The sequence below is a fragment of the Haemorhous mexicanus genome, chromosome 10 (genome assembly GCF_027477595.1).
Source record: "Haemorhous mexicanus isolate bHaeMex1 chromosome 10, bHaeMex1.pri, whole genome shotgun sequence".
NCBI lineage: Eukaryota > Metazoa > Chordata > Aves > Passeriformes > Fringillidae > Haemorhous > Haemorhous mexicanus.
In genome coordinates this window covers 22,634,501-22,661,014 of record NC_082350.1, presented here as the reverse complement: position 1 = coordinate 22,661,014, position 26,514 = coordinate 22,634,501, and the positions used below count along the sequence as shown (strand labels likewise).

The following is a 26,514-nucleotide window of genomic DNA, read 5'->3' as shown; positions in this document are numbered from 1 at the left end:
GTCTCCATGGCAACAGCAGCATCCCTGGCCTCTCACCAACACCTTTGGTCAAGGTATATTGGGGATGTCCCAGGTAAAGGACATTGTGTACACTTCAATTATGTGTTTTGTTTTGAAAGAAATGCTGGGAATGAATTTGACCTGTTCACAATCCATGCAACTTCAGTTCCTTGGAGAAAGTTACAGGATGTATCTTTCCACCAGCTGGAGTTTGGCTTATGTTAACCTCTGCAAAAAAGTGGCAAAACCACATTCCCTTCTGTAGCTTCTGCTGTTATTTCAGTTCCTGGTGCACTAGAAAATCCAGGAGGATTAGTCACTTTTCCATTCTCCAGATTCAGCTCTGGCAAGAGGCCTGCAGAGCAGACACTGCCAGGTGTCACACACTCGGTGCCCAGCTCCCAGCTCTCCCGTCCACTGGTTCATCACTGCCCTGCCCTGCCAGCAGTGCCAAACATTCCCTTCCCCTTGAAATGTCTGGTTCCCACCGATGCTGCCACTCCTGGTGCGCGTGGGGAGCGCCTGGCACACCTGGAGAGAGCCGCACTGGGGGTGACCTGCGGACGCTGGGGGGGGGGGGACAGGAGGCAGGGGGAGGCTGCGGGTCCCGGGGGCGTGTGGCGGGGTCCGTGGGGTGCAGGTCCCCGCTGAACGCGGGGCTCCGGGCGCGGTGCGGTGCAGGAGGGGAGGGGACAGACAGAATGGGGCAGAGGGGACGGGAGGGCACTGTAGTATTACAGGTGTAACTGGAACCCACCACTTACCAGCGGCGTTTCCGTAGTGTAGTGGTTATCACGTTCGCCTAACACGCGAAAGGTCCCCGGTTCGAAACCGGGCGGAAACACCAGCCAAGGTGGCTCTTTTTTTTCCCTTCGTGCCGAACCGTAGCACTGCTCTCGGCTTCCCAACCTCCCTGCCAGAGCAGTTTTATTTAAAGCCGCGGAGCGGTCTGGCAGGAATATTAAACTCTTTTTTTTCCGCAATTTCCCCAGCCGCCCCCGGCGCGGAGGCCGGAACTCGCGTCCCGGAAGCGGCGGCGGCGTCAGCGGGACATGGCGGCCTGAGCGCAGCGCTCATCCCTCTCTCCCCACCGCAGGTGCGCGGGGCCCGCCGTGCTCGGGCCGGGCCCGGCCGGGGGGCGCGGGGGGCCGGGGGGCAACGGGGTCGGGCTGGGCGAGCCGGGGAGGGGGCTGCGGGCTCCGTCTGGTCCGGCGGCGGGGCCGGGCCGGGGGCGCCGCGGGGTTGCGGGTCCCGCGCTCCGTCCGCTGCCGAGGCGGCCCAAAACCCGGGCCCGGGGGCTGCGCCGGCACCGAGCGGGGACCGCTCCGGACCCCCGGTGCCGCTGCCCGGGAGCGGCCGCCCCGCGGACTGAGCGCTGGCCGGTCCGAGCCGCGGGCCGCTCCCCGGGGCCCGGGTGTTACACGGTGTGACAAGAACCGGGCTTAACCGGGCTAATCCCGGGGGGGCCGGGAGCACACGAGCTCAGCCCGCGCCCCCGCGCTCCCCGCTGGAATCGCAGCGTCCCGGGTCGAGCAGCAGCCACCATCTCGCTGTCTCTTCTGCTGCCAGGCTGTCCTGAGTGAGCACGGGCAGGTCCGGACACTGACTCTCTTAAGGGGTAAGAAAGGTGAAATCTTGCATATAAATTGATTTGTTTTTTCTTTTGCTTTCGCAGATCAGAAAGTGTCTGCAGCGCGTTCTCAAGATGCAGTATTCCCATCACTGTGAGCACCTGCTGGAGAGGCTGAACAAGCAACGAGAGGCCGGATTCCTCTGCGACTGCACCGTGGTCATCGGGGAATTCCAGTTCAAAGCACACAGGAATGTGCTTGCCTCCTTCAGCGAGTATTTCGGGGCCTTTTACAGAGACGCATCTGACAGCAACGTTGTCTTGGATCAGACTCAAGTGAAAGCTGATGGATTTCAAAAGCTCCTGGAATTTATTTACACGGGAAACTTAAACCTTGACAGGTAACATGCTATTAAAGGGGAATAGGGAAACAAATTTTGTGGTAAGGCAGAACTGGATTTTTTGCAATAAGGTCTGGAGAAAGAAATAGCAGTGGATGTGATGAATATTAACAACTTGAAGTTCACCTGTTTGTATGCTTTAAAATACCCTATGACACGTGAGTGCCAAAATAAAGGTGTATTGCCTGATATTTCACTGACTGATAGTTTCAGTCTCCTGCTGTTTCTGTCTGCTTTGGGGGAGGTTAAACATCCTTCATCATTACCAGGAGAGGGAAGGACAAGTGTGTGTCTGGGGGTGAATTACAGTAGTCCTTTTTTTTCAAAAACACACAGGAACTGTGAATGTGGTAGAGACCTAAGTCTGAGGGATGGATTAGGATAGGCACAGTTTTAAGTCATACTTGTTAAAATTTGCATGATCTCTAACTTAAAATTTTATATTACATTGTCCAACAGGAGTCACAGAAAAAGTGTTTCCCCTCATTACTGCGTTGATTTTGTGCCTGTAGTGCTGCTTCACACACAGCGAGATGCTTTTTTCTTTGCAGTGTCTTTTTCTTCGCAAAAGAGATTTATCTCTCATGAGGGAGGTGTGGCTATTTAGAAGTACCAAGCCCATGATTTTTACTTCTTTCTCAGTGTCTGATGTCAAATGCAGGCTTAAAAACTTTTCGTTTCTGAAGTGTGGAAGCTCACACTCAATAATTTCACAGATGCAGGGTGGTGTTTTTAATTAGCTGCAGGCATTAACAGCAGCAGAGCTGAAGTTAGTGATTGTTGCTTTGCCAGTTACATATGAGCAGAACTGTGCAGGGTTCTTGATGTCCATCTGTCCATCTTGCACTCACATAGTACAAGATACTGAAACAGTTGTACTCATATGGGGAGTAATTGTGGCAAGTTGTTTTTTGTTAGAATGAGGTTGTTTACCACAAATCTCTCTTTTAAGTGCTGTAAATCCATAAATGCACTCATGGTACATGTTGCCACCTTGTCCAGATCATTTTTTCCTAAACCATCAAGGCATGTGTGGCAGGAACTGAAAAATAGAGTGTAGTGGTTTAAATGAGGATTTCCTTGGTATTACTGGTTTCTATGTGGAGCTGATACAGAATTAAGGCTGTTTGCAAATCGTTTTATAAAACAAGATTAATACCTGCCATGGAAGTGCTGAGGTGAATACACTGCCAGTGAATTACCTGAGATCTTGGCCAGAAGTTTTATGAAATGGTGTTTTATATATTTTATTTCCAGTGGTTTATCCCTTTGTGCTGTTTTTTCTGAGCTGTTTGGACCAACAAGCCCAAGTCTGGCCTCACCACCTTAGAAGCTGACTTTTAACTGAAAATTCTTCAAGAGGCATGTAACTAAAATAAAATTCCCAGTTTGAGGGTCTGCAGACCCCACTAGACACGGACCTGCAGTTCAGAAATAACTGACATTGTAGAGCCTTGTGGCACTACAGCACCGAGAATTTAAATGTTGCTGTGTGTTCTCAAAGTTACATTTTTTGACAGTATAACTCTTCTGCAGCTCTGTGTCTGTTTGTGATACAGCTGGTGAAGAACAAATGTTTACTTTGTCCAGAATGTTTCACCCTAGTCTTGTTTCCTTGCAGCTGGAATGTTAAAGAGATTCACCAGGCTGCCGACTATCTCAAAGTAGAAGAAGTGGTCACTAAATGCAAGATCAAGATGGAGGACTTTGCTTTTATTGCTAATCCCTCTTCCACAGAGACATCCAGTATCACTGGGAATGTTGAAATGAACCAGCAGACCTGCCTCTTGACTCTCCGAGATTACAACAGTCGGGAGGAGAAGGAAGATGCTGCTGCTGCCGAGCTGGTTCCACCCCAGGCAAAGAAAGCAGCTTTAGAAAAGAAATCTCCTCAAGCCAAAAAGCGAAAGAAGAATTTCAGCCCCCCAAAAAGCACGGAGAATAAATCCCTACACTATCAGAACGAGGTGGCTGAGAACACATCCTTTGAGATGTTTTTAGATGCAAATAAGCTGGCCACCCACATAACAGAACAGGCTGCCCAGGGCAGCGATAACTCGGAGCTGCAGCTGGCAGCGGTGGTGGAGAGCGAAACGCTGGCGGCACAGGATATCCTGGCCCAGACCATGGCAGCCAAACAGAAACGGGGAAAACCACAGCAGAGCTGTGCCCTGAAGGAGCACTGCATGTCCAACATAGCCAGTGACAAGAGCACTTACCAGCTGGAGAGCTCGGGGGAGGAGCTGGACCAGAAGTTCTCCAAAGCCAAGCCGGTGTGCAACACCTGTGGGAAGGTGTTCTCCGAAGCCAGCAGCCTCCGTCGGCACATGAGGATACACAAAGGGGTGAAGCCCTACGTGTGCCAGCTCTGTGGGAAGGCCTTCACCCAGTGCAACCAGTTGAAAACACATGTAAGAACTCACACAGGTAAGCCACTGGCTGTGTCTCCTGGGCTGTGGAGGCCTGGGATCACACACAGCCTGAGAATGCAGGGCTAGAAAGATTCTGGCTTCTTCCTCTTGAAATGATGTCTGCTGTCACTGCGCATACAGGGGTAGACTCAAATAACATTAAATGTTTCAGCATTTTTCAGTACTAAATCATAGTTTCATAGCTGGAGAAGACTTCATTAGTCTGAACATCTTGGTTTCTGGAAAGACTTAGGAGAGCTGGCTGTCCTTTAGCTCTGTAGAGTGGTGGAGTTGCCAAAAACCACTGTCAGTAGAGCATGAAAAGTGAGCTGTACTTGATACAAGAATTTCTGTTGCTTTTTTTTATCCTTTAAAACTTAATATATGTTTGAGAACAAGAATGGGGGAAAAATTCAGTCTTATAACTGGTCCCATAGGGTCTTCAGAAAAGGTAGGAGGTGACAAACAACTAATTGCTGGAGCCTGGTAAGATGCAGGGAAGCAGTCCTGTGCTTGTCTTTCTCTATGTTCTGTATGTTGGAAAGCTCTGAGCAGAGGTCACAGTTTTGCCAGAAAGCTGTGAAAATGTAGGAGATGCAGGAGGACACCTTGCTCTTCCTGTGACCTAGGGAGAGAGTTTCAAATTCTGTCAGCCAGGGTCTAAGCAAAGATTCACACATGAGGTGGAGCTTGATTGAAGGATTCAGGGACAGTGCTGGTAGGAATGCTGGCTGTACTTTGTGCCTCTAAGTGTATTGTCCTGGGAACTTTTGCAAGAGTGGGGAGAGACCTCCATGGTGTTGGGTGCTCAATGGCGTGCTAGGTGTCTTATACTTTTACTTTTGAAGTTTTTATGTACCCTATTTACTCATGAGATTTGATTGGGCCCTGCACAGAGTGGCAGAGAAAGGCATTTTTATACTTTCTAGGAGTGCAGAGTTGCACAAGCCCTTACAGGAGACAATTCACCACTAAGAGGACATAAATAGTCCATAAATAGTACTATTCTGCACCAGACACTAATGAGAAATTAGGGAGCACTAGACTGTATGTTGAAGACCTGTTGCTGTTGGACAAGCAAGAAAAAGCAGATGATTTGTTCATTTTAAATATTCAGAATGTTGAACAGGCAAAACCAGGAAAGACTCTGAAACTGAAGTGGCAGCATTCTTAAAATAATGTGGAGAAGCTGGCACTATTAAAAAGATTATTACTTTTTTCTTTTTCCCCAAACATAATGTGTTAAAAAATAGTCCTGTTATCCTCTGTGTACTAGCACGTTCCACTTCAGTGGACTGCTTACAGGATTTTCCAAGATGTTATTTGTAAGAAGTATTAGAACAGACACCTGAGCTTTGGTCAGGTCATGGATTGCAAAGCTTTCTTATGTAAATACAGAGAGCACCGGGTGTTGTTTTTCACCAGGGGAGAAGCCATACAAGTGTGAACTGTGTGACAAAGGCTTTGCCCAGAAGTGCCAGCTGGTGTTCCACAGCCGGATGCACCATGGAGAGGAGAAGCCTTACAAATGTGATGTCTGCAACCTGCAGTTTGCAACCTCGAGCAACCTGAAGATCCATGCCAGGTAGGCACAAGTGAGATCCTGCAAGTGCTTATCCTTGGGTTTATTTAAACAGAAACATTTATTCCAGTGTAAGAGTTACAAATGAACGTGATTTCTGCTTCTTTTCTTGTGGGACTTCTCTCACAATGAGTAACAGAATAATTGTATGGGTGTACTTGCTCATTAAGGAGGAGATTTGTGCTGGATGAATGTACAGCCTGAGTCTGGTATCCTTTTAAACTACTTGTAGCACCAGAGAGGAGAGTTCTGTGGTGGGAAGTGAGAGAAGTTCTCACTGCTGTCTGCGTGGGGCTTTCAGCAGTTTTGACAGGAGCAGGAATGATATTCCCATGTTAGGAATCATCATCTTATATTTCAGCACCCTCAAGTGCAGAGCATGCTGAGTTCCCGTGGTGCATGTTACCTGAGCAGGGCCTTGGTTCAGTTCAGCTGCCATGAGAACCACAGATGTGCTGTGAGCTCTGCTCCCAGGACCTGTGTGTTCACACCAAGCTCAGTTGTCGCCTGTGTGCCGTACCCCGGAGCGGTGGCAGGAGGAGAAGGGGACAGAGCCCTCCCTGCAGTCATCCCTCAGGCCAGATGCTGCTCACGTGTAGCATCCCATGAACTCTCCCTCCTTGGTCAATCCACAAGTCCTCAGCCCTGGAAACATTAACTCCTCACCATGGAGTCATCCCTCCCAAAGGGAAAAACAGTCTCCCCATGGACTTGGTGTCTCAACTTCCTCTGGTTTCTCCTTCCTCTGTCACTGGTTTGGTACCCCTGGTGGCCACCACCCTACCCCTGGAGACCAGGCCCCTCTGCCCACCCCTTAGCCCCCCTCCCCACTCCTTCCCCTTTATAAGCTGCCTGCTCCACGTGGTTTTCCTCTTTCTCTGGGTTTGTCCTTTGGTGACAATGTTACTCTGCTGGAATAAACCTTTCTTGCCTCTATGGCTGAGCCAGCTGCAGTGAGTGTTGAGTGGAGGTTTGACTGCATTGCCTGAATGTTAACTCAGCCTGCCTTTCAACAGGAGAGGCTTGCTGGGGACCAGAGATGGGCAGCAGCACCTACCACTGTAACACCCACATTTTTACTGACGGGCCGTGTTGTTGCAGGAAGCACAGCGGGGAGAAGCCGTACGTGTGTGACCGCTGCGGGCAGCGCTTCGCCCAGGCCAGCACGCTGACGTACCACGTGCGGCGGCACACCGGGGAGAAGCCCTACGTGTGTGACAGCTGCGGCAAAGCCTTCGCCGTGTCCAGCTCGCTCATCACCCACTCCCGCAAACACACAGGTACTGCAGGCTCCTGGAGAGGGGCACGAGCCAGGAATCCACCTTGGCATTGTCATCCAGCTCCTTCCTCATGTCGTTTTTCCTCTGATTCCAGTTTTGAGAGCACTTTGTCCCACTGGACATTATCTCTGTTTCGTCTTGTTCTTGATGTGTCTTTGGTTTATGTTTTTGTCCTGGGTTGATAAGGAAGTGAGTTTTTTGGAAGGTTGTGGTCAAACAGTCAGTGCTCAGATTTGAATATTGGCACGTGGTGTGGCCACTGAAGACATGGATACGCCTCTGAGAACACAGGGGGTCAAACCATGACAGTATTGAAATAACAGTGTGCTTGTGTTTCCTTTAGGAGAGAAGCCATATATCTGTGGCATTTGTGAAAAGAGTTTTATTTCCTCTGGAGAGCTCAATAAACATTTTCGGTCCCACACAGGTCAGTTTTCAGACAAGCTGCTTCCTGTACCATAAATTATAATCCACTTTTACAGTTTTACCTTTAAAATACACTGTATTGGTCTGTACTTGAAAGTAGAATGGTTTCTTAATTTATGTATCTCTGGGTTAACGTAATGTAAAGAAAATATTCATTAATTTTTTAATTGCCTTCAGAGTAGTATCTGTGCCACAGCATAGGTGTTGATGTGTGGTCAAGGCTTTACTTAAAATGTTTGTGTCCTCTTGCTTTTCTTTAAACTATTATTCTGGAAATAATTTTATTTTAATAGAGATACAAGGAAAGTAATAGTTACAAAGTTGTATTTCAAAGTAGAACATTGAAATCTGTTATCCTCTGTCTCTAACTGTATTTTTTCTTTCAACATCAAGATTGTTCTCACTGCCAAACCAATTTTTTTCAGGTGAAAGACCATTTATCTGTGAAATGTGTGGAAATTCCTACACAGATATAAAAAATCTCAAGAAGCACAAAACGAAAGTTCACACAGGTGAGTTCCTTGTGCAAAGAAAGGTTAAGAAAGAACATCAGCTCTTTTGCCTTCCATGCTGAATAAATATTTTTGCTCATCCAGGGCTAAAATTAGAAAACAAAGGAATTTGGTTAGTAGTTGTTTTTAGGGCTGAAAGCATCTGTATCCAGCCTTGTTCAGCACTGGCTCCCATACTCCTTGTTCTCTGTCCATCCTTGTGTATTGACCATATATGCCTTGCCTGTCTCATATGGAAGAGGGAATAAATGGTGTCTGTGTACATCTGGACCGGGAGGGAGAGGGTGAGAAAATGATCCATGTGCAGAGACAGCTTGGAATTTAGGAAAGCCCCAGTGCAGCAGGAAGCCATTGCTGAGGGCATGGCGGCGCTGAGTGTGGAGAGGGCCTGGCAGAGCTGGAGGGGTGGTCTGGGAGAGCTGCCAAGGCAGGCCAGCTCTTGTGGAGAGACAGCAGACAGCCAGGAGTGCCTCAGCCCTGGAATAACAGACTTTGGAGCATGCTTTGGTAGAGGAAGGGTCAGATATCTGATGTGGCTTAGTCACAGAGGCATCCAGGAGCAGTGGCTGGCTGCATTCCAGCAGGAAGGCAGCAAGGAACCCACTAACTGGGTTTCAATTAGGAGTTGAAGGTAATTTTTCAAGTGACTAGATAAAATCTGTAATGTATCCAGCTGGAATTCAGTTGAGAAACATTGTCTTCCAAAGAAGCTTACAGACAAACGATACTTTGTACACTGCTGTTTCAGTTAAAGGAGAATGCTTGGATGTGGCTCTGGTTCTGAGACTTTCCGGGGTGGAAAATCTCAAGGAAACTTCCATGGTTACATTTTTTCCAAAGATACTGTGTTCACTGTGATGTTAAGGCTTTGTTATCTTCTGTATCGTGCCAAGTAGAGATCAGGTTGGAATGCATCATCCTTCCAGTTGTCACACTACAAGCAGGAGCAGATGTGATGCCCAGTGCTTATGCTGTACTTACAGCTGGCCTGGCTTTGCGGCACATGGAAGTACCAATATCACAGCTGCCCAGGCAGCCTGTGACACACCAGCTGTTGGCTCTGACAGTTATTGGAAAGGGAATTCACTGAATCTCTGCACGAGCTTTTGAACATTTCTTTCTGGGGTTTTTTTTGTCGTTGTTTCCACAGGACCTGAAACTTCTCCTGATTCTACTGCACTTGATAATTCTTTCAACGAACAAGAATCCATTCAGAGTCAGAAAAGTCCTTTATCAGAGTCCATAGATGTGAAACCCTCTGAGATGTCTTTAGCACTTCCTCTTCCCATTGGGACTGAAGACCATCAGATGCTGCTCCCTGTGACAGGGAGCCAGTCCCCTTCATCAGAAACATTGCTGAGATCTGCTGTGACAGGATATTCAGAACCTCAGTTCATTTTCCTGCAGCAGTTGTACTGACAGAGCAGTGCAGAGCCATCCAGGTAGTTTGGTAGTGAACTTGGAAATGTTTGGTAAGATGAACATAATCAAACAACCAGTCATGCTCTCTGAATTGGACATGTTCTTTGTTTTCCTCTGTGTAAAGACACCTGTAATGCATTTCCATTGTGCAGTGCTGGATTGTGCTAATCTACAATCAGATTTCTATTTGTGATTAACACTGATTTCCAGGAGACGATTCCGGCAACACACCTGCCTTAAGAATTCTCTGTTACATGTGTTAATGTACTTTGGAGTTCTCTTCCCATGTTCCTGCTGATTCGATGTGTCACAGTGTCATTTGAGAACAGATATTTTAAGCCATAGTTGATAGTTTAGGAAAATTAACCCAGAGGTGTAGGGAAAAATCATAATTTGGATGTAATAGTAAGCCTGCACTGCAAGATGCTAGAATGGTCCATGGTGAAGGCAGGTCAGTGCTCTGCTAAGGTCCTTGCATAGATTTGCTGCTGGCTGCAGCAGTGCCACCTTCAGGTGGAGCCTGACCAGAGGGAAAGGTTTGGGTGTATTTTCCTGACAAGAAAAGTAAAGGAGGGTTAATTTTTGTCTGAAGTGTGGCAAGTGGGAGGGTCCTAATGGCATGGATACTCCTGGGTCTTCTTTCCAACAAATTGCCTTTGTTTGTTTGAAGTGCATCCAACTTTGTTGTATCTTGTCCCAGATTTATTTTTCACATCCTTAAAACACCGTGGGTTTGGCACAAATAGCAACAAAAGGAGAACTGGGATATGCATGTTGTAGATGAGGCGAAAAGATGCAGTGAGTTAATTAGTGAGGCATGATAATCCTTTTTTTTTTGCTGTAGTTCTGCTGCTTGTGCTAGGCAGGAGGTACAAAAGAGGAGATAAATCCTACCCTTCACTGTGAAAATAGTAAGTGAACACTACATGAGGAGGCATTGAAGAATAATACAACAGAGCAGATTGATATTCTTCCAGGAAAGGTTTTGTTAGAATTTGACTGATTTGTTTTAATTAAAAGTTTTTTGTGCTGTTTTACCTCTCATGTCACTTGCCCACAGTAACTGCACAAAACTGGTTCCTAGCAAGGCCCAGGTAAAGACAGACTTTATAACTAACAACAGACATATTTAAAAAGCAACATTTTAATGTCTTGGTAGAGTCGTAAAAGACTAGGTGACAGTAGAAGTACTTTTCTACTCCATTTTGCCAGTTTGTGCCATTTACAGTTGTAAGCATTATTTATGTAATCATCAAACAGTAATGAAGCAGTCATGATACTGTACCAACAATGCATTTAAAGCTGTCCTTTGTTGGTTATTTACTTGGTGCTAGCATTTATTTCCACCGATGCCTTTGTCCAGACGCTGATAAATAGAAGAGCGTAGAAGATACCTCTGAACTGATTCCATTCTACGTGGAGTAATAATTAATCTGCACCTTAATTAAATAGACTTGTGAAAAATTTCTTGAAGGATTTCATTTAAAGAGTCTGAAAATTGTCCCTTGACTCCTGAGTGTGACTGTATTTTTTTTCTCTTCCTCTGTGTTTTTATTTGTAAAGTAGTAGACCTTTTGCTGCTTTGTGTTGATCATTTTAGTGTGGGGCATGTCTATAACCTGCTGCTTGGTGACATTTTATGCTTTAATATATGGTAGAATTGCTGATGAAGCCTACCATGGCCAGCAGGAGTACAGCCATGTTCAACAGGAACATCCCTAATGCAGGAATCTCTCATGCTGTCCCTATTGGAGATAGTTATTGCAGGGCCTTTAATTTCCCTGCTTGTCTGTCCCACAGCACTTATGAACAGCTGATGTTCATAATGCTGGAAAAAGACAGAGGATAAAGTTTTCTGGTATTTTATTTTTGGCATTTCCCTTTGTCTCCCCTCTTGTCTCTTTCAGCTTCTGTTGTTGGTGTAGCCCCTGAGGGATTCTTCAGCCTTTTAAGACTGAAGAACCACAAATCAGGATCTTGACTGTGTGTAGCTTGTACTGAGCTTCCCCTTTGCTGTCTCTCTCTGAAAGTAGAGCAGAAATCTTGGGATAGACATAGGTTTAGTCATGAATACTGAGAAAGAAAATGCTGTACAACTGTTAACTTGCATGTTTAAACAGCTTTGGAAGACAAACTAATGATATGCTGCTGATTCCTGAGGAAAAGCAGCTCAGGATAAGCATCCAGGATAAATGACCAGGAGAGAGAATAGCTCAGGAGAGAAGCCTAAACAATAACTACATTCCTACATAGAAAATGCATTCCATAACAATGTTTGTTTGGACTGGTTTTATATTTCTAAAATTATAGCTTATTACTGTATTCTTAGATTTCAGACTTTTTTAAAAATACAGTGCTTAGATTTATACAGGATTTGTTTAGATACTTATAACAGTAACAGTTGCTTTATTAGTCATTTAGTTTTCTTTATAGACAAGAAGATATTCATTATTTTTTACAAGACAACAATTTTAACCTTTCTTAATAGAATACACAGGCTTGTAGTTTTGTCTTGGAGCAATAATTTAGTGACCTGCACTCTTGAGTCCCCATCTGAAAATCTTGATTTTTATCCTCATCTTTTGTGAAGATATCTCAGCTGCTGAGGTATGATCTCTACCAACTGTATTCATTTACTAGAATATAGATTTTAAATAAATAAATATATAAAAATATATATATATATATTTGTAGGTGTGTTCAGGCTGTAGGTCTGAACCTACACCTGTACCTTTTGCCAATAGTTGCATGGAAATCAGCTGCACATGTAAATCCTGGGCTTAAGGGTTCTGGGTCCATTTTGAAGTACAAGGCTTATAACAGTATTGGTAATTTCTGTAAGGGATTAATATGGGAGAGCATGTGTCCTTGCAAAAGAAAAGAAGGAATTTCAATAATTCTATGAAGAGTAATACAAAGAATATGACATGTTTTGTCACACTGCTGTTTCAGTCAATTTTGCACTGAAGTTGGTGCAAGTTTTGCCTGAATAGCTTATCTGCATCTCTAAGTCTCTAAATTGACTGTTTGAAAGTAGTTAGGTGAGAATAGCTCCTTGTATCACATTTACTTCTAAATTAGTGCCTCTAAGTGGGCACAAAGCATGACAAACTTTCTGAAATCATGTGCTACAAAGCAATTTTCAAGTACAGACGAGTCCCACATGAAGGATTTCAGGGCGGTCATCCCAGAGAGGCTCAATAAGCCTTGCAGAACTAAGTTCAGATAAGGACTAATAACTGATTTTTTTTGTTAAATTATTTTTAAAGTATCTGCCATGTATATACAATTTTTCCTCTGTTATTTGTATATACCTCAACTCTCAATTTTATAATCCCCTGGGAAGGGAGGGAGTTGTACATATTTAGCCTGAAGTGTTTTATGTTAGACTTTAATAAACTTATTTTATAATTTTCCCTCACCTTGTGTCTCCTGTTTATAACTGCAAGGGGTAACAACAAAAGCAGGAGGGAACCAATCAGACACAACCCCTGTCACCACCCTGGCACAAGGACCATGGGGGCCCCTGGAGCACACAGTAGGATTTGGGGGATCTCTGCTGCACCCCTGCCCTGTTGGATCAGTCACTTGCCTTCATTTGCCTCCCCTCTAAAACTGGGGGGAAAATGCTGCCTTTCAGCAAGGTACAGTGAAGTCTAAAAGCTGAAAAAATGGTTTTCAGAGCAGGATTATGTTTGCTTTAGTCTTTGAATAACTCAGAACAACATAGCAAAAATAATCTAGCCCAAGTGAATTCAATCATCCCAAAGAACACAAGATACATCTTCTAAGAATTTCAAAGTCAAAGGAAGGGAGAAATAAAAGTCTCTGGCACGGGCCTCTTTAACAATACAGGGTTTTGCACAAATAATTGTTTTAGTTTGCAGGAAGCTGTTTATACAGAATTTGGTAGGAGTTACTCTGCAGCCCTTTCTTACAAAGGAATATCAAAGAAAACTAACACATGAGCTGTTTTTATGGATATTGTCAGTAATGAAGAGGGCTTTATGGGCTGAACAAGCTGCTGTTAAACAAGGGTTCAGATAGAGTGCAAATACTTCAAACACACACACCAGCACTTTTAGATGCCATTTTACGTGACATATTTTGACTGTGATACTGTTGCCATCTTATCACATCATTAAAACCAAAATACTGCTGTTGGTAGAGTTGGGTACCTGTTACCACCTCAGATTAACAGATGTCATTCATACAAGTAAATTAAGACTTAATTTGAGCAGTGAAATTTTACTGAGCTTCATATACCTGACAAGAGAAAAAAAGAAACAATACCTGTCTGAGTCTTGTAGTGGTGTTTTTAGCAAGAAATTCTGTCACCAGTCTGTCAGTACTGACACTATCAGAATGGCACCTGCAATGATCCAGAGCAGCAGCACTCAGAAAAGTACCAACACAGGCTTATCTAATTATTTCAAAATTTAGGAATTTGGAATTATTTTAGGAATTTAGGAAAAATCTGCTCATAGCAGATTCTTCTCAAACCACCATGTTTGGTGTATCCCCAACTTTAGTTCTTGTTGCTGCATCCTTCCTGCTGAACAAGAGTTAAAATACAAGCTCCTCTCTAGAGCTGGGTGTTCACAGGGTGATGTATGGACTTTGTGCTGTAGGCTGGGAGGGCCCTGTGCAGGTGTCCAGAACAAACATTCCTGCTCTGGGCTTATCCCTGAGGATACCAGGGGCTCTTGGAGCAAGAGCCTGAGTAATTTGTGTCTGGGGGTGGGGGCAATGAAAAATAAAAAAACAACAAACCAACCAAACAACAACAAACCTCCACCTACACCAGCTCTTGAAACTGCCCTGGTCATTTCAGCTGGGGAACAGGTGTCCAAACATCTTGGACACTACCACAGTGATAATGCAGAGTCAGAACAGCAGCAGTTTCCCAGCTATTTGTACTGAAATTACTTTCTTACATTTTTCCCCTCATGCTTTGCTCTTGTACATACACTCACAGATCATTCTGGTACTTTATGCTAATATTTAACAGGTGCATTTAGAGGGGCTGAGAATTGCATTCATGAAAGGCTTGGAGCAAACCTCTGCTGTCCTGTTTGGTGACTTTTTCTGTTTAGGAACATAAATTAAGTCACTTCTACCGGAATGAGCAGAGTGAATGGAAAAAGGAAACCAGCAGAATGATTCCCAAACTTACACAAAGTCTGTCCAAACCATTACACGACGTTTACCATTACATGCATGTGTTGTCTTATTCGTGTATAGAATTGCCTCAGGGCTACAATGATACAAATGTTTTTAGGCAGTTTTCATGAGATGAGAAGAAATTATGGCATCAGATTTGGTGGTGTATGAGAAACAAGTATGTGCTGCAATTGAATCAAAATTCTATGTATATCCCAGCAAACTGGGTTCACCAGCTTAAAGTTCTAGCATGGCCATGGCTTAGTGCTTAAGTTCACTTACCTTTAAAAAAAGTGACTACTTTTAAAAAAAGTCACTACTGGAAGATCAAAAGGATACAATTGCTAAGGAAAAGGAAAGAGTTCATGGAGAACAGTGCTAACAAATGGATTTACCCAAAGATCTCAGCTTCCGCAGGAATCTGACTCTGCAGGATAGCTGATCTGCTGCCCAGCAGCCGTCCTGGGTGTTGCTTTTGTCAGTCTGCTCTGCCTGGGTACAAACCTTTTCATAGTTACAGACTTTTAATAGATGGAGCGTGATTTAGCAACAAATTTTGAGGTCTTTAGTTTTGATACTTTCTCTCTGTTGCCATTTCAAGCAGCAGATGTAAATTCCTGCTAGACTCGAACCCGAAAGAAACAACATGCAGCAAGTGTGATACTGGTATAACCTATTTTACTACAAACCAGGTAGGGAAAGCTCGGGCTCCGGGAAGGCTCCGGGAGGGTTCCAGGAGTGCCCCGGGATGCTGCCTCGCTCACAAATACTCCGAGACAGCGACGATTTCCAGGCTGGCGTTGGCGGCGCCGGGGTCCACGGCTGCGCAGCGCGGGCTCCAGTAGCGGTGCTTGGCCAGCCCGTGGGACAGCTCTGCCAGGCGAATCTCCCCATCCACCTTGTAGGGAGCCACATCTGTACAGCCCAGCTGCAGGCGCTCCAACGTGATCAGCTCCGAGAATGCCTGGAACGAAGGAAACCGGGGATTTAACACGTGGTGCTCCCTTGGGACTGCGTGAAGGCTCTGCAAGGCAACACATGGCACTTCGTCCTTTCAGAGTGCTGGTCTCCAAGGAGTCTCATCCCAGCAACACCATATTATAACCACATTAAAAAGCCCAGATAAATCAAGTGTCTTGTTCACTAATTGCTGTAGTCATCCCAACAACAGAAAGACAAATTAGAGCAATCGAACCCCAGCCTTCTCAGATGAGTTCAGAGCCAAACACTTACCGCACAGGTGCTTCTATCAAATTTGTTCCCCCAGATGTAAATATGAGAAAGTGTTATGTTGGAATGCATTGCCTGTGCAAGAGCTACAAGTCCTTTGCCAGTTATATTGTTGCTTACAATGGACAACCTAGAAAACAGAAAATGAATTCCCATCTCTTGGTTATTATTAAGAATTTAACCATGAATTAGTCTTATTGTTCTATACAGAAAACTTTTTATTTATAATATAATAATTTATTTGTATCAAAACCAGTCCTACTCTAATATCCTTTTCATGTTGCCAAAGGCAGCTGGCTTCTGGACTGATTATATTTCTCAAAGCACTTTCCTGACTCTTGCAGCCAGGTTGTTCACTACTGAGTTCTTCAGTGTCAGTGACTTTGCTGCATGGTGGCCAGGTCTCATCTCTAGTCTGCTTTGAAGCCCAAGCCTTGGCACTTGTCCAGGCTAAGCTTTGATCTTTGTGGAGTGGCAGTTATTTTTATATTAGTGAACCTGCGAGGCTTTCAGAGGCACCTCGCAGCCGCCACCTCCTCAGTCTGCTACTTAAAACTAATGGCTTCAGGTAACACCTTTGATCAGCTTTTATGTCCTGCCGGCCGGGTTTAACGCGGCTGCAAAAGACACCCTGATGGAGAGATTACAGCTCTTCTGGGTTCACCCGGAAGCAAACTTAAACAGAGGATTTTCTTAAGTGTTGGAAGATCAGAACCAACAAATATAGTGCCTTATCCCAGCGTGGAATCTGATTATCTCAAAATTCTGAAGGCCTGCAGCTCTTGTTTTCGTTTGCGCACCACCGGGACCTGCGCTTCAAAGATGCAGAAAGAATGAGCAGATCAATTGCCTCACCCTCTCAGAGTGACTGTCAGAGCTCTGAGCACACCTGGGGCTCACCTCCAGCACCCCAGGGTGTCTCACAGGTCTTGGAGCAGCTCAAATGGCAGCAGACACAATGCTTAGTAAAGAAATCTCACCCAATCTCTCATGGGCTTTTTTTCCCCAAGAAGGAAAAATTGTCTAAAACATTTGGAACTTCCTGACTTTCCTGTGTTGATCAACATGAAGACACAGAGCTGTGATGCATTTCAGCCAGTACAAAGTGCAGGTTTCTTACCTGCAGTCTCTGGGGGAGCTGTGCCAGTACTTACGCCTTCAGAGTCTTGTTCCGCGTTGCCAAGGCCTCACTCAGGTAAATGATTCCAACATCTTCTATTCGGTTTGCATCAAGATCCAGGATCTCCAGGGTTTGGTTTTTTTTTAGTAGCTCTCCCAAAAATTTAGCACCATCCCAGCATATGTTATTACTGAAAGAGAGATGCACATTTTAATTTTTTTTTTTTTTTTTTTAAGTTGCTAAGAAAATTAGTTTCTAATGTGCAACATTTAATCACTCTCACCAGCTAAGGTCAAGGTATCTCAGGCTGGAGTTTTCATACAGGGCATCACACAGTCTCTCTACACCGAAGTTTTTCATTTCATGCTTGCCCAAGTGTAGCTCCACAAGAGAAGAATTAGTCCTCAGCATCTGAGCTATATGAACTGTGGTCTCTTCCTAGAAACATACACTCAATTTTATTAAGCTGGACTTGAGGATAAGATGCAGTTGTTCCTCAGTAAAAGGGGGTTATGCAACTAACTGCAAGATCTGGTCATCAGTAGTGTTGATCATTCTATTCTGTATATTATATAAAAATACCATAAAACAACATGTTATGATAAAGCAAAAAATAAAAAAAAAGAAAAATACTATAGAGATATTTACAGTTTTATAGTACTGTCTGTATCCCTGCAAATATCAGTGAAGCATCAACATTTAATGATGTCTAATCAGTTTCCCTCCCTGCTATTGCTCTTAAAAAAATGAGTCAGTCTTTGCTAACTTTTGAAAGTATTTTGTAATGATGCTAATTATTTCCTACAAGAATGAATTGGTCAAAGTTTTTATTGATCTTGGAGATCTTTTCCAACCTTAAAGATTCTGTTAATTGTATGCAAAAGTAACAGGACTTTTATGGGAAAAAATACGTCCTGCCACTCTAAGACAAAAGAAGTTTGTTCAAAGTTGTCCTGTTTAGCTCAGGAAAAATGTCCACAAATACATCAGTACTGACTTGACTTATGCCCCTCTCTTTGAACTGACTCCACAGCCACTCACATACCTGTTGGCTGGATAGCAAAGGACGATTGAGGTTTATGGCTTTGAGTGATTTGTTCTGAGTCACGGCTATGGCTGTGGCTACCAGACACTTCAGGCCCTGGAAATGAAAATAAACTCTTTAGAGAAACATGTTCAGTGTATAGATCAAGATACCAAATTGCCATTACTATAATTTCTGCCTTCATCTACTCTGGAGGTAGAGAGATGGGACTACTGCAGGCAACTGCTTGCAGACACATAACAGATTTTCTGATAATACCAATACCAACTGCCTATGGAATAGCAGAGTGAAATTAGACTAAGCAGTACAAATGACTTGGCAACTCAGAAAATAAAAAGCAAGAATAACGGATCTGAAAAATACTTGTCCATTCAATTGATTCTATATTTTGATTTCCCTGATTTATGAGGCAAAATCAGCTTATGTGTGTTACCCTAATATTTATCCACCAAGTAAATTCATATTTAGTATGAATCAGGCAAATTTAGATTTTTTTTAAATATCCTTCTAATTTGCCCTCTATTTTATCTTTATGCTACTTTTCAAGTAGGCTGGGCTGTACCCAAAGCCATCTCATTTTAAACCAACTCTATCAACTCCCTACCAAGCTTTTGAATAAATCCTACACTGCCTCCACTTCCCATGTTCATGTATTCATAACATCGCCACACTTTCTAAGGGTTATTTCCCCTTCTGGCTCAGAAGCAAATTCTGAATTTCCAGGAGACAAATATAGGCTTTTAAAAGCAATCCACAACCTCCTGAATCTCCCTGTGCACAGTGTTGGAAGTCTCAGTGACCAGCTCCAGGAGGAACCACATTGTCCAAGAGTAAATTGGGTGCTTTTCTACTCAATTCAGCACTGCTGTGCTTATGTCCTTTATGGGTCAAGCTCTGAGAGGAGCAGCAGAGCTATGGGATGAGTGACTTTCAGGGGTTGCAGCACTGCTCACTTTAGAAGGAAAAGATTCTCCAGGGAATGAGAAGTCCGTTCTTCAGAATGAATTATACAGGACTTAGCTCAACAGAAAGGAGCAGCAGAAAAAAACCCCAGAAAATGTGCAAGCCAAGCACTTGAATTCCTAGAGAGACACAGGGGCTCTAAAAATATCTCCAGTTCTGACTTCACAGGTGCTTTATGCAATGTGCCTTTCCAAGCACACTTTGCAATATTATATATTCTGTTACCTCTGCCTGTCACAAAATCAATGACAACAGATGGCATTTCCCCCTAATTAAGCACTGCAGGACCCTAGTAATTCCCTTGAAAGACTTATGTCTTATTGCTGATAATTTTATTGGGTTACTCACCACATCACAGTCTCCAAGATCCAACTTCTTTAAGGTTGAGTTAATTTTTAACATTGAAGCAAAAAACATCCCACCTTGGTTTCCTATTCTGTTTCCAGTCATTCTCAGGTGCACAAGACTTTGATTGCTCTAGACAAAATTAACAAAAAAAATATATATTCCTTTAAGATGGCCTGGAAAACAACACTGTCCTGTTTTTTAGTGTGAATTCTGCTCTTTATCACATAGAGACAAAACAACCTTCCAGAAGAATTGCTTCCAAGTGATAACACTGGCTCAGTTCTTGGCTCAGGCTCCCCTCAGTGGCACCAAATATGAGTCTGCAAGCAAAACTCCTCTATTTGAAAAATTCTGTTTTCCCCAAGTTCATGAATTTCATCACACTCATGAAAATAATCCAGGCAAATATTTCTTCCTAAATTGGCATCTGAAATGCAAATTGCCTTAATACTAATTTAAATCTGATAAGCCTTGTATGAGCCCAGCATTGTACATCTAGTGCACAGCCTTAGTGTTTTGGAAGCCTGTCAAATTTAGTTGAAATCAGTTCAGGGTTCAAAGACTGTGAAGGAGGAAGAAAGAGCTCATGTGAGTCTCTTTTCACAAACACAACAAATCTTACACACAAGCCTCATTTCCTTGGGAAACCACATTAAAAATAACAAACTTGGGTTTGTGGTACTGCTGTAAGGCAAAGTTTTGAAAACAAGTCTCAGACATCTTGAATCAAGACAAATATTGATGTCAAAGTACAGGCAAATTTAATTTAATTTTTTAGGGGGTAAAAAAAGGAAAATAATGATGGCATTATATGTCCTGTAGCATAACATTTTTCACACAGAAAAACCCAGCTGCAATAGTTGTGCTTTTTATAAACAATTATGTCTTTTTATAGATAATGAAGTATTAATGGCAGCACAGTGCAACTTTCTCTTGTGTGAAATCTGATTCCTGAAGTGTGCCTTGGGAAACCAGGCAGTCCCTGTGACACAGCAACATGCTGAATGGAGCAAAGACAGAGGCTCCTTTCAGCCAGTTCTGATGTTGGCAGCACAGCTAGTACTGCTCATCAAAAGCAAAAAGATTAAAGAAGATGCCATTGCCTAAATCTCCCAGGCAAATACTCACATAGAGTGCTCCTGCTATCAGCTCTGCCCCACTTGTGCCAATGTCATTGAACATCAGGTTCAGATACTGCAGAGTGGAGTTTTCCTTGGGAGCAAACACAGCAGGAAGCAATGAGAGTTTTTTCCCAAAACACAGCTGTATTTTCCAAAAAGGAGATACACATACAAAACTCTGCCCTTTGCAGCATTTCAGGCAGTTCATGAGTTGGAGAAGTAGTTAAAGAATGCCAAATTATGTCAGGTGATGAGGGCAAGACATAAAATCTGTCATGGGAGGGCCCTTATAGGGCCTAAGGAACCACCCAGGAACCCTGTGCATGAGGCAGGGGGCCAAGTTCAGATGCACAAATTCAGGCATTTTGTGAACCTAACAGTGGCCCTCAAATTCTAGGAACACAGGCATGGGCTGACAGCTCACTATTTTCCACCTATATCCCAGTGCTTACAATGACAAAAAGGCTGCATTAAAATTCCCTATATTTAGGCCTATAAAAAGGCTAAGAGAGATTATAAAATAGCTGAAACAAAGGCACTGGCACAACCATTACCCCCTTTGTTGAACTGAACTGTGAGCTTAAAAGCCCCGTAGTTTATTCCATCATTCTTTTCTCAGGACACCACAGCCAAATGTCCAAAGGCCTTCTACCAGAAATTAAAAATCTCCACAGAGAATATAATCTGAGGTTCTAGTGATAGTCAAAGTTATTGGTGTTTTGCCAAACCAGCTCATTCTTGTCCCCAGTATAAATATTACTATAGACAAATAAATTACAAGTTGCTGAAAGATAAACATCTCTTGGCACCTGGAGGAATGTTGCCATGGTCTTTGCTCCAGCATCAGTCAATAAATTATAGGCAAGATCCAAACCTGAAAAAGATGAAGAATAAGGAACGTGACAGATGCATATCTACATTGAACTGATCTCTGAACAAAAAGAAACAAAGATTAACTAAGGCTGAAATCAAGACTGATCATGTTTTCTTGTATTAGCACAGCAATTTCAAACACACAGGGAATAAACTTTACCTGTGACAAAGGCAGCTTGGCCTAAGACAGAGACAAGAACTCCAAGATCATCATCTGTAACTCTTGGCACAGGCACCAGGTGATTATTTCCAGCTAATTTTAATGTGATTCCTTTTGTACTTCTGCAGTAACATAAAAATGTAAGCACTTGGGGAGAAGTAAAATGATAGAGACAAGTGAATTCTCTCTCCAGATCTGAGGTGTGCCCATGCCTGCCCTCCCTGGAGCTCTAGCACAGGGCTATCTGCTGCCTCTGCATTGGTAATACCACCACAGGTGATGTGATCCAGGCAGTACCTCAGCACTGCTCTTTCTGAAGGCATTGCTCAGCACTGAAAGCAGGAATAACCAAGATGAGGGGAAGGCAGATGGAAGTAAAGATTATCTCAGAGGTTACCTCATCATCTTCTTTTTACTTGCCCTCTTTCCTTTATTTACTTTATCCTGCCCTCAGTATCAAAACCTGACAAAAACCATTTCATTTTCTCATTTTTTTCCCCAAAAAGGACAACTAACTTTGATCCCAGCACCATCCATGAGAAGAAGCAATACCCAGACCCTTAATGAGAGAGAATTTAGGTGGTTAATAACTTGGCAAGATTCAGAGACAACTCAGGGAAGCATGACCAGCTGGAAGGTAACTGACTGCAGCTGAGGATTTTTAAACAGGAGAGAGACACAAAGAAGGGAGTTAGGATGACTAAACACTGGGGTTGGCTTCTTTAGGGGACAGAAAGGCACCTTCCTGTACATTTTTCACTTTTTTTAATTTCTCTGCTTGTAAAGCTGCCCAGAAAGGATATATAGCTACAAACTTCTGCCAAGATGATGTCAAGATGAGTCAAACCAGAACTTCAGCAGTAAATGTTAAATTTGATTTGTGTTTAAGCCTGAAACTGCATGAACTTTGTCATTTTTCAATTCCTCATCCTGCTACCCTGTTTAAGGCTTTCAGAAGCATCTGAAACACCCCGTTTATTTTCTTACATTTCAGCATTTTTATCAGCTTCTTGAAGCACACGAGCAATGAAGGGGTTTTCAGGCTGGCTCAAATTTTGACAGGCCTGCACATAATGCAGGTGAAGATCCGGAAGAGCCGACATGACCTGCTGGAAAACAAAACCAAGTGTTATTGTATCTTTTTGGCAGCCTAGCAACCAGAAGAGATCTGCATAGCAATACAAGTGAGCTCGGTCTGGAAAGGGTTACAGCTCGCGGTTTGGAGGATACAGCAAAAGCAAGAGGAAAACGGTGGGTTTGTTTTCCATGTGCTGTAGTTGGTTAGAGCACCGCGCTAATTATACCAAGGCGGGCCATTCACTTCAGAGTTTAACTTGAATATTCTTCTTCCAGCTCAGTATATTCTGTAATAAACTCAGAGATAAAAGTATCTGAGCTAACAGAGAAGTGATCCCTGTGGCAGCTGAGCCCCGCAGGCCTTACCTGAGCCATGCCCACCTCTCCCCTGTCCCCAGCTCAGCCTGCGGTGACCGGCCCGCGGTGAGTTCGGTAACCGGGCTGCTCCGAGCTGAGCTCGGTAACGGAGCCCGTTCCCCGGGCGGGTGTCCCGGAGCCCGTTCCCCGGGGACGGTGTCCCGGAGCCCGTTCCCCGGGGACGGTGTCCTGGGCCGGCAGCAGGAGGCAGCGGGCAGGGGTTGCTAGGAGTACCCTGGGGTCCCTCCCCTGTGCGGGGCTGAGCCCTCGGTGCTGCTCAGACCCTGAGCACGGATTTGGTCTCCGAGGAGCCTTTGCAAAGCTGTCCATGGTTACACAGATCAGCTGCTCCTTCAAAGATTCCTGTGCTGACCCTTTCCAGCAAATAAATCCCTCTGGTGATTTCACCGCTGCCCTCCTGGGCAGGAGGGGGTGGGTTCCATTTTCCTGCACTGCAGCACCGCCAGGAGCTGTCTTGTGCTGGGTCTGTCTCGTAATCTCCTGCACAAACTTCCCCCAGGTTTGAAGAATCCCCCTGACACAGGGTGCTCAGACTGTCTGGACAGCCTGGAGGAGATCCCACACCAGCTCTGCCGCTGGCCTTCCCTTTCCCGTGTTTATGTGAGGAACACCACATTATACACTACACCTGCATCCTCCACCAGGTTAATCAGTGTCAGGATGCTAGATCTGAGTGAAAAATGCTTTGATGCTATTCCTAAAGGAATGTGCACTATGAAAAATGTATTTGCTCCTTTGTTTTACTTTATTGATACCTCCCTTTTGCACAATCCAAGTTCTCCATTACAGCCAAGTGTCACTTTTCCCTACCACAGTGAGAAGGGACATTGCACTCGTACCCACCTGAGCCTGGGTACCTCATTATTCAGGGAGAAAAAAGCAAGAACATGGAAACACTGACCTTTGTGTTGAATCATAAAGATGCAATCATGACTGGAGGGACTGCTGCAGTTTTTTGCATCTTTTTTTTTCTGTGTACACTGAGAAAATAAGAGCTGCATTTGCACAGAATCAATATGTCACAAAGTGAGCAAAGGGCAATTTGAAAATGGATGTGATATTGTTAATGTCTTTAACTCCGTGAACATTTACTGTTCATTTGATAATGAACAATTATGCACCCTTGGGCTATGGTAAGTTTAAGAGTATTCATAGACATCCTTATTTTAAGGCTCAGAATACACTTTCCTTTTCATTTAATGCAATGCTTTTTTCCCAAGGATTTTTTTTCCACTGGTGCAGTTTTCTCCTTGAAGGTTACATTTACAGAAGTAGTAATTTATGCAAAAGACTCACTTTCAGATTTCATTAATTTAAATTGCTCTCCGCTGCACTGTGCATACAAAGGAAATGAGGAAGCAGACTAATGTTTCTGCTAAGAAATAAAATTAAACCCATAAGAAATCTTTCCAGCAGAGGAAACAACATAGATGTCTTTGCCAAAATTTCCACCATACTGTGAGGTATAATGTGACATTAATGAGCAGAATATTCTGTGTTCATCTATCAACAGTAATGCAGCTCCACAGAATTTTCTTAGGAGATTTCTTCCCTAAAAACAAAATTCCAAAGATTACTATTTAATTGACATAATATATCTTTTTAATGACTGTGTCGAGATACCTGTAGAGGTGAAGGAACTGAAAATTTTAAATGCCTTAACCTTTCTGAAAAGAAATTCAGTATCTTTCCAAAGGAGATCTTTCTCCTGGAGTCATTAGAAAGATTATAGCTGGGACTAGATAAAGGAATTAAATGTCTGCCAGAATACATAAGCAAATGGCAGGCAGGAACAAGAGAAGGGGCAAGATCCTGCTCTGCTGCTACATGGAAATTCCATGGTCTTCAGGTGCTCCCAAATGCAGGACTGAAGGGGCTCAATCTCTTTAGGTACATGGTGCAGCATCAGGTCAGAACTGTCAGAACAGGAATAATATCAAAGCTCAGCATTTAAAACTCATGTTGTCTCTGTGTTTAGTAATGGTCCCAACAACATCACAGTTTATAAACCTTACTTATGCTCTTCACCTCCAGAAATGATCAGTACCTTGGAAATATGTTTGGAAATACGGAGTAGGATTTCAGACAGGCCACACACTTCTACCAGGACATGCATTACCATCCTGTCTTACAGAGGTGTAAAAAGCTGTTTGAAAGTATCTTCACACTTTGGCAAAACTGTTCACTGATGTTTTGACAATCTGCAGTTACAGCACTTTGAATGACTGCAAGCTGTCACTGCCTTAGTGGTACTGCTCATCTTTGACATGGCTTGGTGACAGTTTGGGATGTGTCTGTGTATGACAGGCTTATTTGAAAGCAGGGGGTCTGCAGGATGCAATTTCTGCCATGATTTTGGTTCTGACACATCAAACACCTTTGTTATTAAAAAGAACCATGACAAACATTAAATTGCTATAATTCTTGCATGCCAAATTTATGTGCAACCATGTCTTTCCACAGCACCTGACAGGCAGACAGCTGTTTCTCCTAGACACGAGATGTCCTTGTCTAGTTTTTATTCTGTACTGCTCAGCTACCCTTTAAGGCCCTGAGTTTCATTTGCAGTGTACACAGAGCACCAAGCTGGACTGAGGCCAGCCACTGTGCAGGTTCAAAATGCAGAATGGGTGGGAGCAGAACCCTTTGTTTAGTTCAACTGGCTGTCAGAACTGCAGTGCTGCTCTCCCTCCCCTGGCCTCAGGGAAGGTGGTGCATCCTGAGGGAGTTGATGAGGAACCAGAATTCCATCTCCAGGTAGTGCTCTCTGAATCTGCATCGAGGGCATGGGACTCATTTCTGTTTGGCTCTTGATTGATACTGAAATCTCATTAATATGCTCACTGGCAGGAGAGAGCTGGGACTGCAGCAAAGTGGGACGGCTCTGTTCTGATTTTCCATTTCACTGGGTAACTGAGGCTGTTTTGATTGTTTGGAAATGTCTAATGAAATTTTTTTCACCCTAAGTGAAGGCAAAGAGGAACAGAGAGAAGGATGAATCAGAAACTGCCAAGGAGGAAATCATTGGAAGAGAGATTTCTGGGCAGATTGACAGATTGACAAGATTTTTAGTAGAGGTGATAAAAGGAACAAAAGCTTTTTAGTGGCACAGCTGGCATGACAGAATAATAAGAGGGCAAAAACTGAGCAGGGGTACCAGGGGCAGGAGAGAGTTTGCCAGCAATGGGTCTGTCCTGGGCTCTGGAGCTGAGAATGAGGAATCCAGCTATGAAAGAACAAGAAACCCCGACACTGAACTTGAGTTCAGTTAGGAAGATTTCAAAGAAAATGTACATTAAAGGTAAACTGGAGAGAGAGGTTTAAGAGGGAAAGGATTAATTCAGAGAAATTTTCACAGAACAGATAAAAGATCAATTTCCCAGTTGGATCAAAGGTGGATTTGAGGAGGAAAGTCACATGAAGACAAGTGAT

At 43.8% G+C, this 26,514-nt stretch overlaps 2 protein-coding genes and 1 non-coding gene across 4 annotated transcripts; 2 read left to right on the top strand and 1 right to left on the bottom strand.

The window, feature by feature from the left end:
- Positions 1 to 771: 771 nt before the first annotated feature.
- On the top strand, positions 772 to 844 carry TRNAV-AAC (transfer RNA valine (anticodon AAC)). Its single transcript has one exon. It is a non-coding gene; the product is annotated as a tRNA-Val (tRNA).
- A 124-nt stretch (positions 845 to 968) lies between these two features.
- MYNN (myoneurin) lies at positions 969 to 13,025 on the top strand. Its single transcript, XM_059855800.1, has 8 exons — positions 969 to 1,096; positions 1,676 to 1,971; positions 3,593 to 4,398; positions 5,808 to 5,967; positions 7,066 to 7,244; positions 7,588 to 7,671; positions 8,096 to 8,182; positions 9,333 to 13,025. Exons 2-8 carry the CDS (start codon positions 1,706 to 1,708, stop codon positions 9,599 to 9,601), a joined length of 1,851 nt encoding a protein of 616 aa, XP_059711783.1. The 5' UTR covers positions 969 to 1,096; positions 1,676 to 1,705; the 3' UTR covers positions 9,602 to 13,025.
- Positions 13,026 to 15,425: 2,400 nt separating this feature from the next.
- LRRC34 (leucine rich repeat containing 34) lies at positions 15,426 to 24,219 on the bottom strand. 2 transcript variants are annotated; one of them, XM_059855807.1, is made up of 11 exons: positions 23,071 to 24,219; positions 22,615 to 22,736; positions 21,628 to 21,749; positions 21,404 to 21,468; positions 20,602 to 20,685; positions 19,474 to 19,602; positions 18,163 to 18,258; positions 17,401 to 17,555; positions 17,152 to 17,307; positions 16,001 to 16,127; positions 15,426 to 15,731 (listed from the first exon to the last, which is right to left on the bottom strand). In XM_059855807.1, exons 1-11 carry the CDS (start codon positions 23,077 to 23,079, stop codon positions 15,528 to 15,530), a joined length of 1,269 nt encoding a protein of 422 aa, XP_059711790.1. In that variant the 5' UTR covers positions 23,080 to 24,219; the 3' UTR covers positions 15,426 to 15,527. The 2 variants fall into 2 exon arrangements, with proteins under 2 accessions (XP_059711790.1, XP_059711791.1); XM_059855808.1 differs by lacking the exon at positions 21,628 to 21,749.
- Positions 24,220 to 26,514: the final 2,295 nt, after the last annotated feature.

Coding starts and splice junctions, on each gene's coding strand:
- MYNN (XM_059855800.1), top strand. CDS start 1,706: ATGCAGTATTCCCATCACTGTGAGCACCTGCTGGAGAGGCTGAACAAG. Junction 5,968..7,065: donor AACCTGAAGATCCATGCCAG/GTAGGCACAAGT, acceptor GTGTTGTTGCAG/GAAGCACAGCGGGGAGAAGC. Junction 8,183..9,332: donor CAAAACGAAAGTTCACACAG/GTGAGTTCCTTG, acceptor TTGTTTCCACAG/GACCTGAAACTTCTCCTGAT.
- LRRC34 (XM_059855807.1), bottom strand. Junction 21,469..21,627: donor CCAAGCTGCCTTTGTCACAG/GTAAAGTTTATT, acceptor CATCTTTTTCAG/GTTTGGATCTTGCCTATAAT. Junction 18,259..19,473: donor ATCTTGGAGACTGTGATGTG/GTGAGTAACCCA, acceptor TTTCATTTCCAG/GGCCTGAAGTGTCTGGTAGC.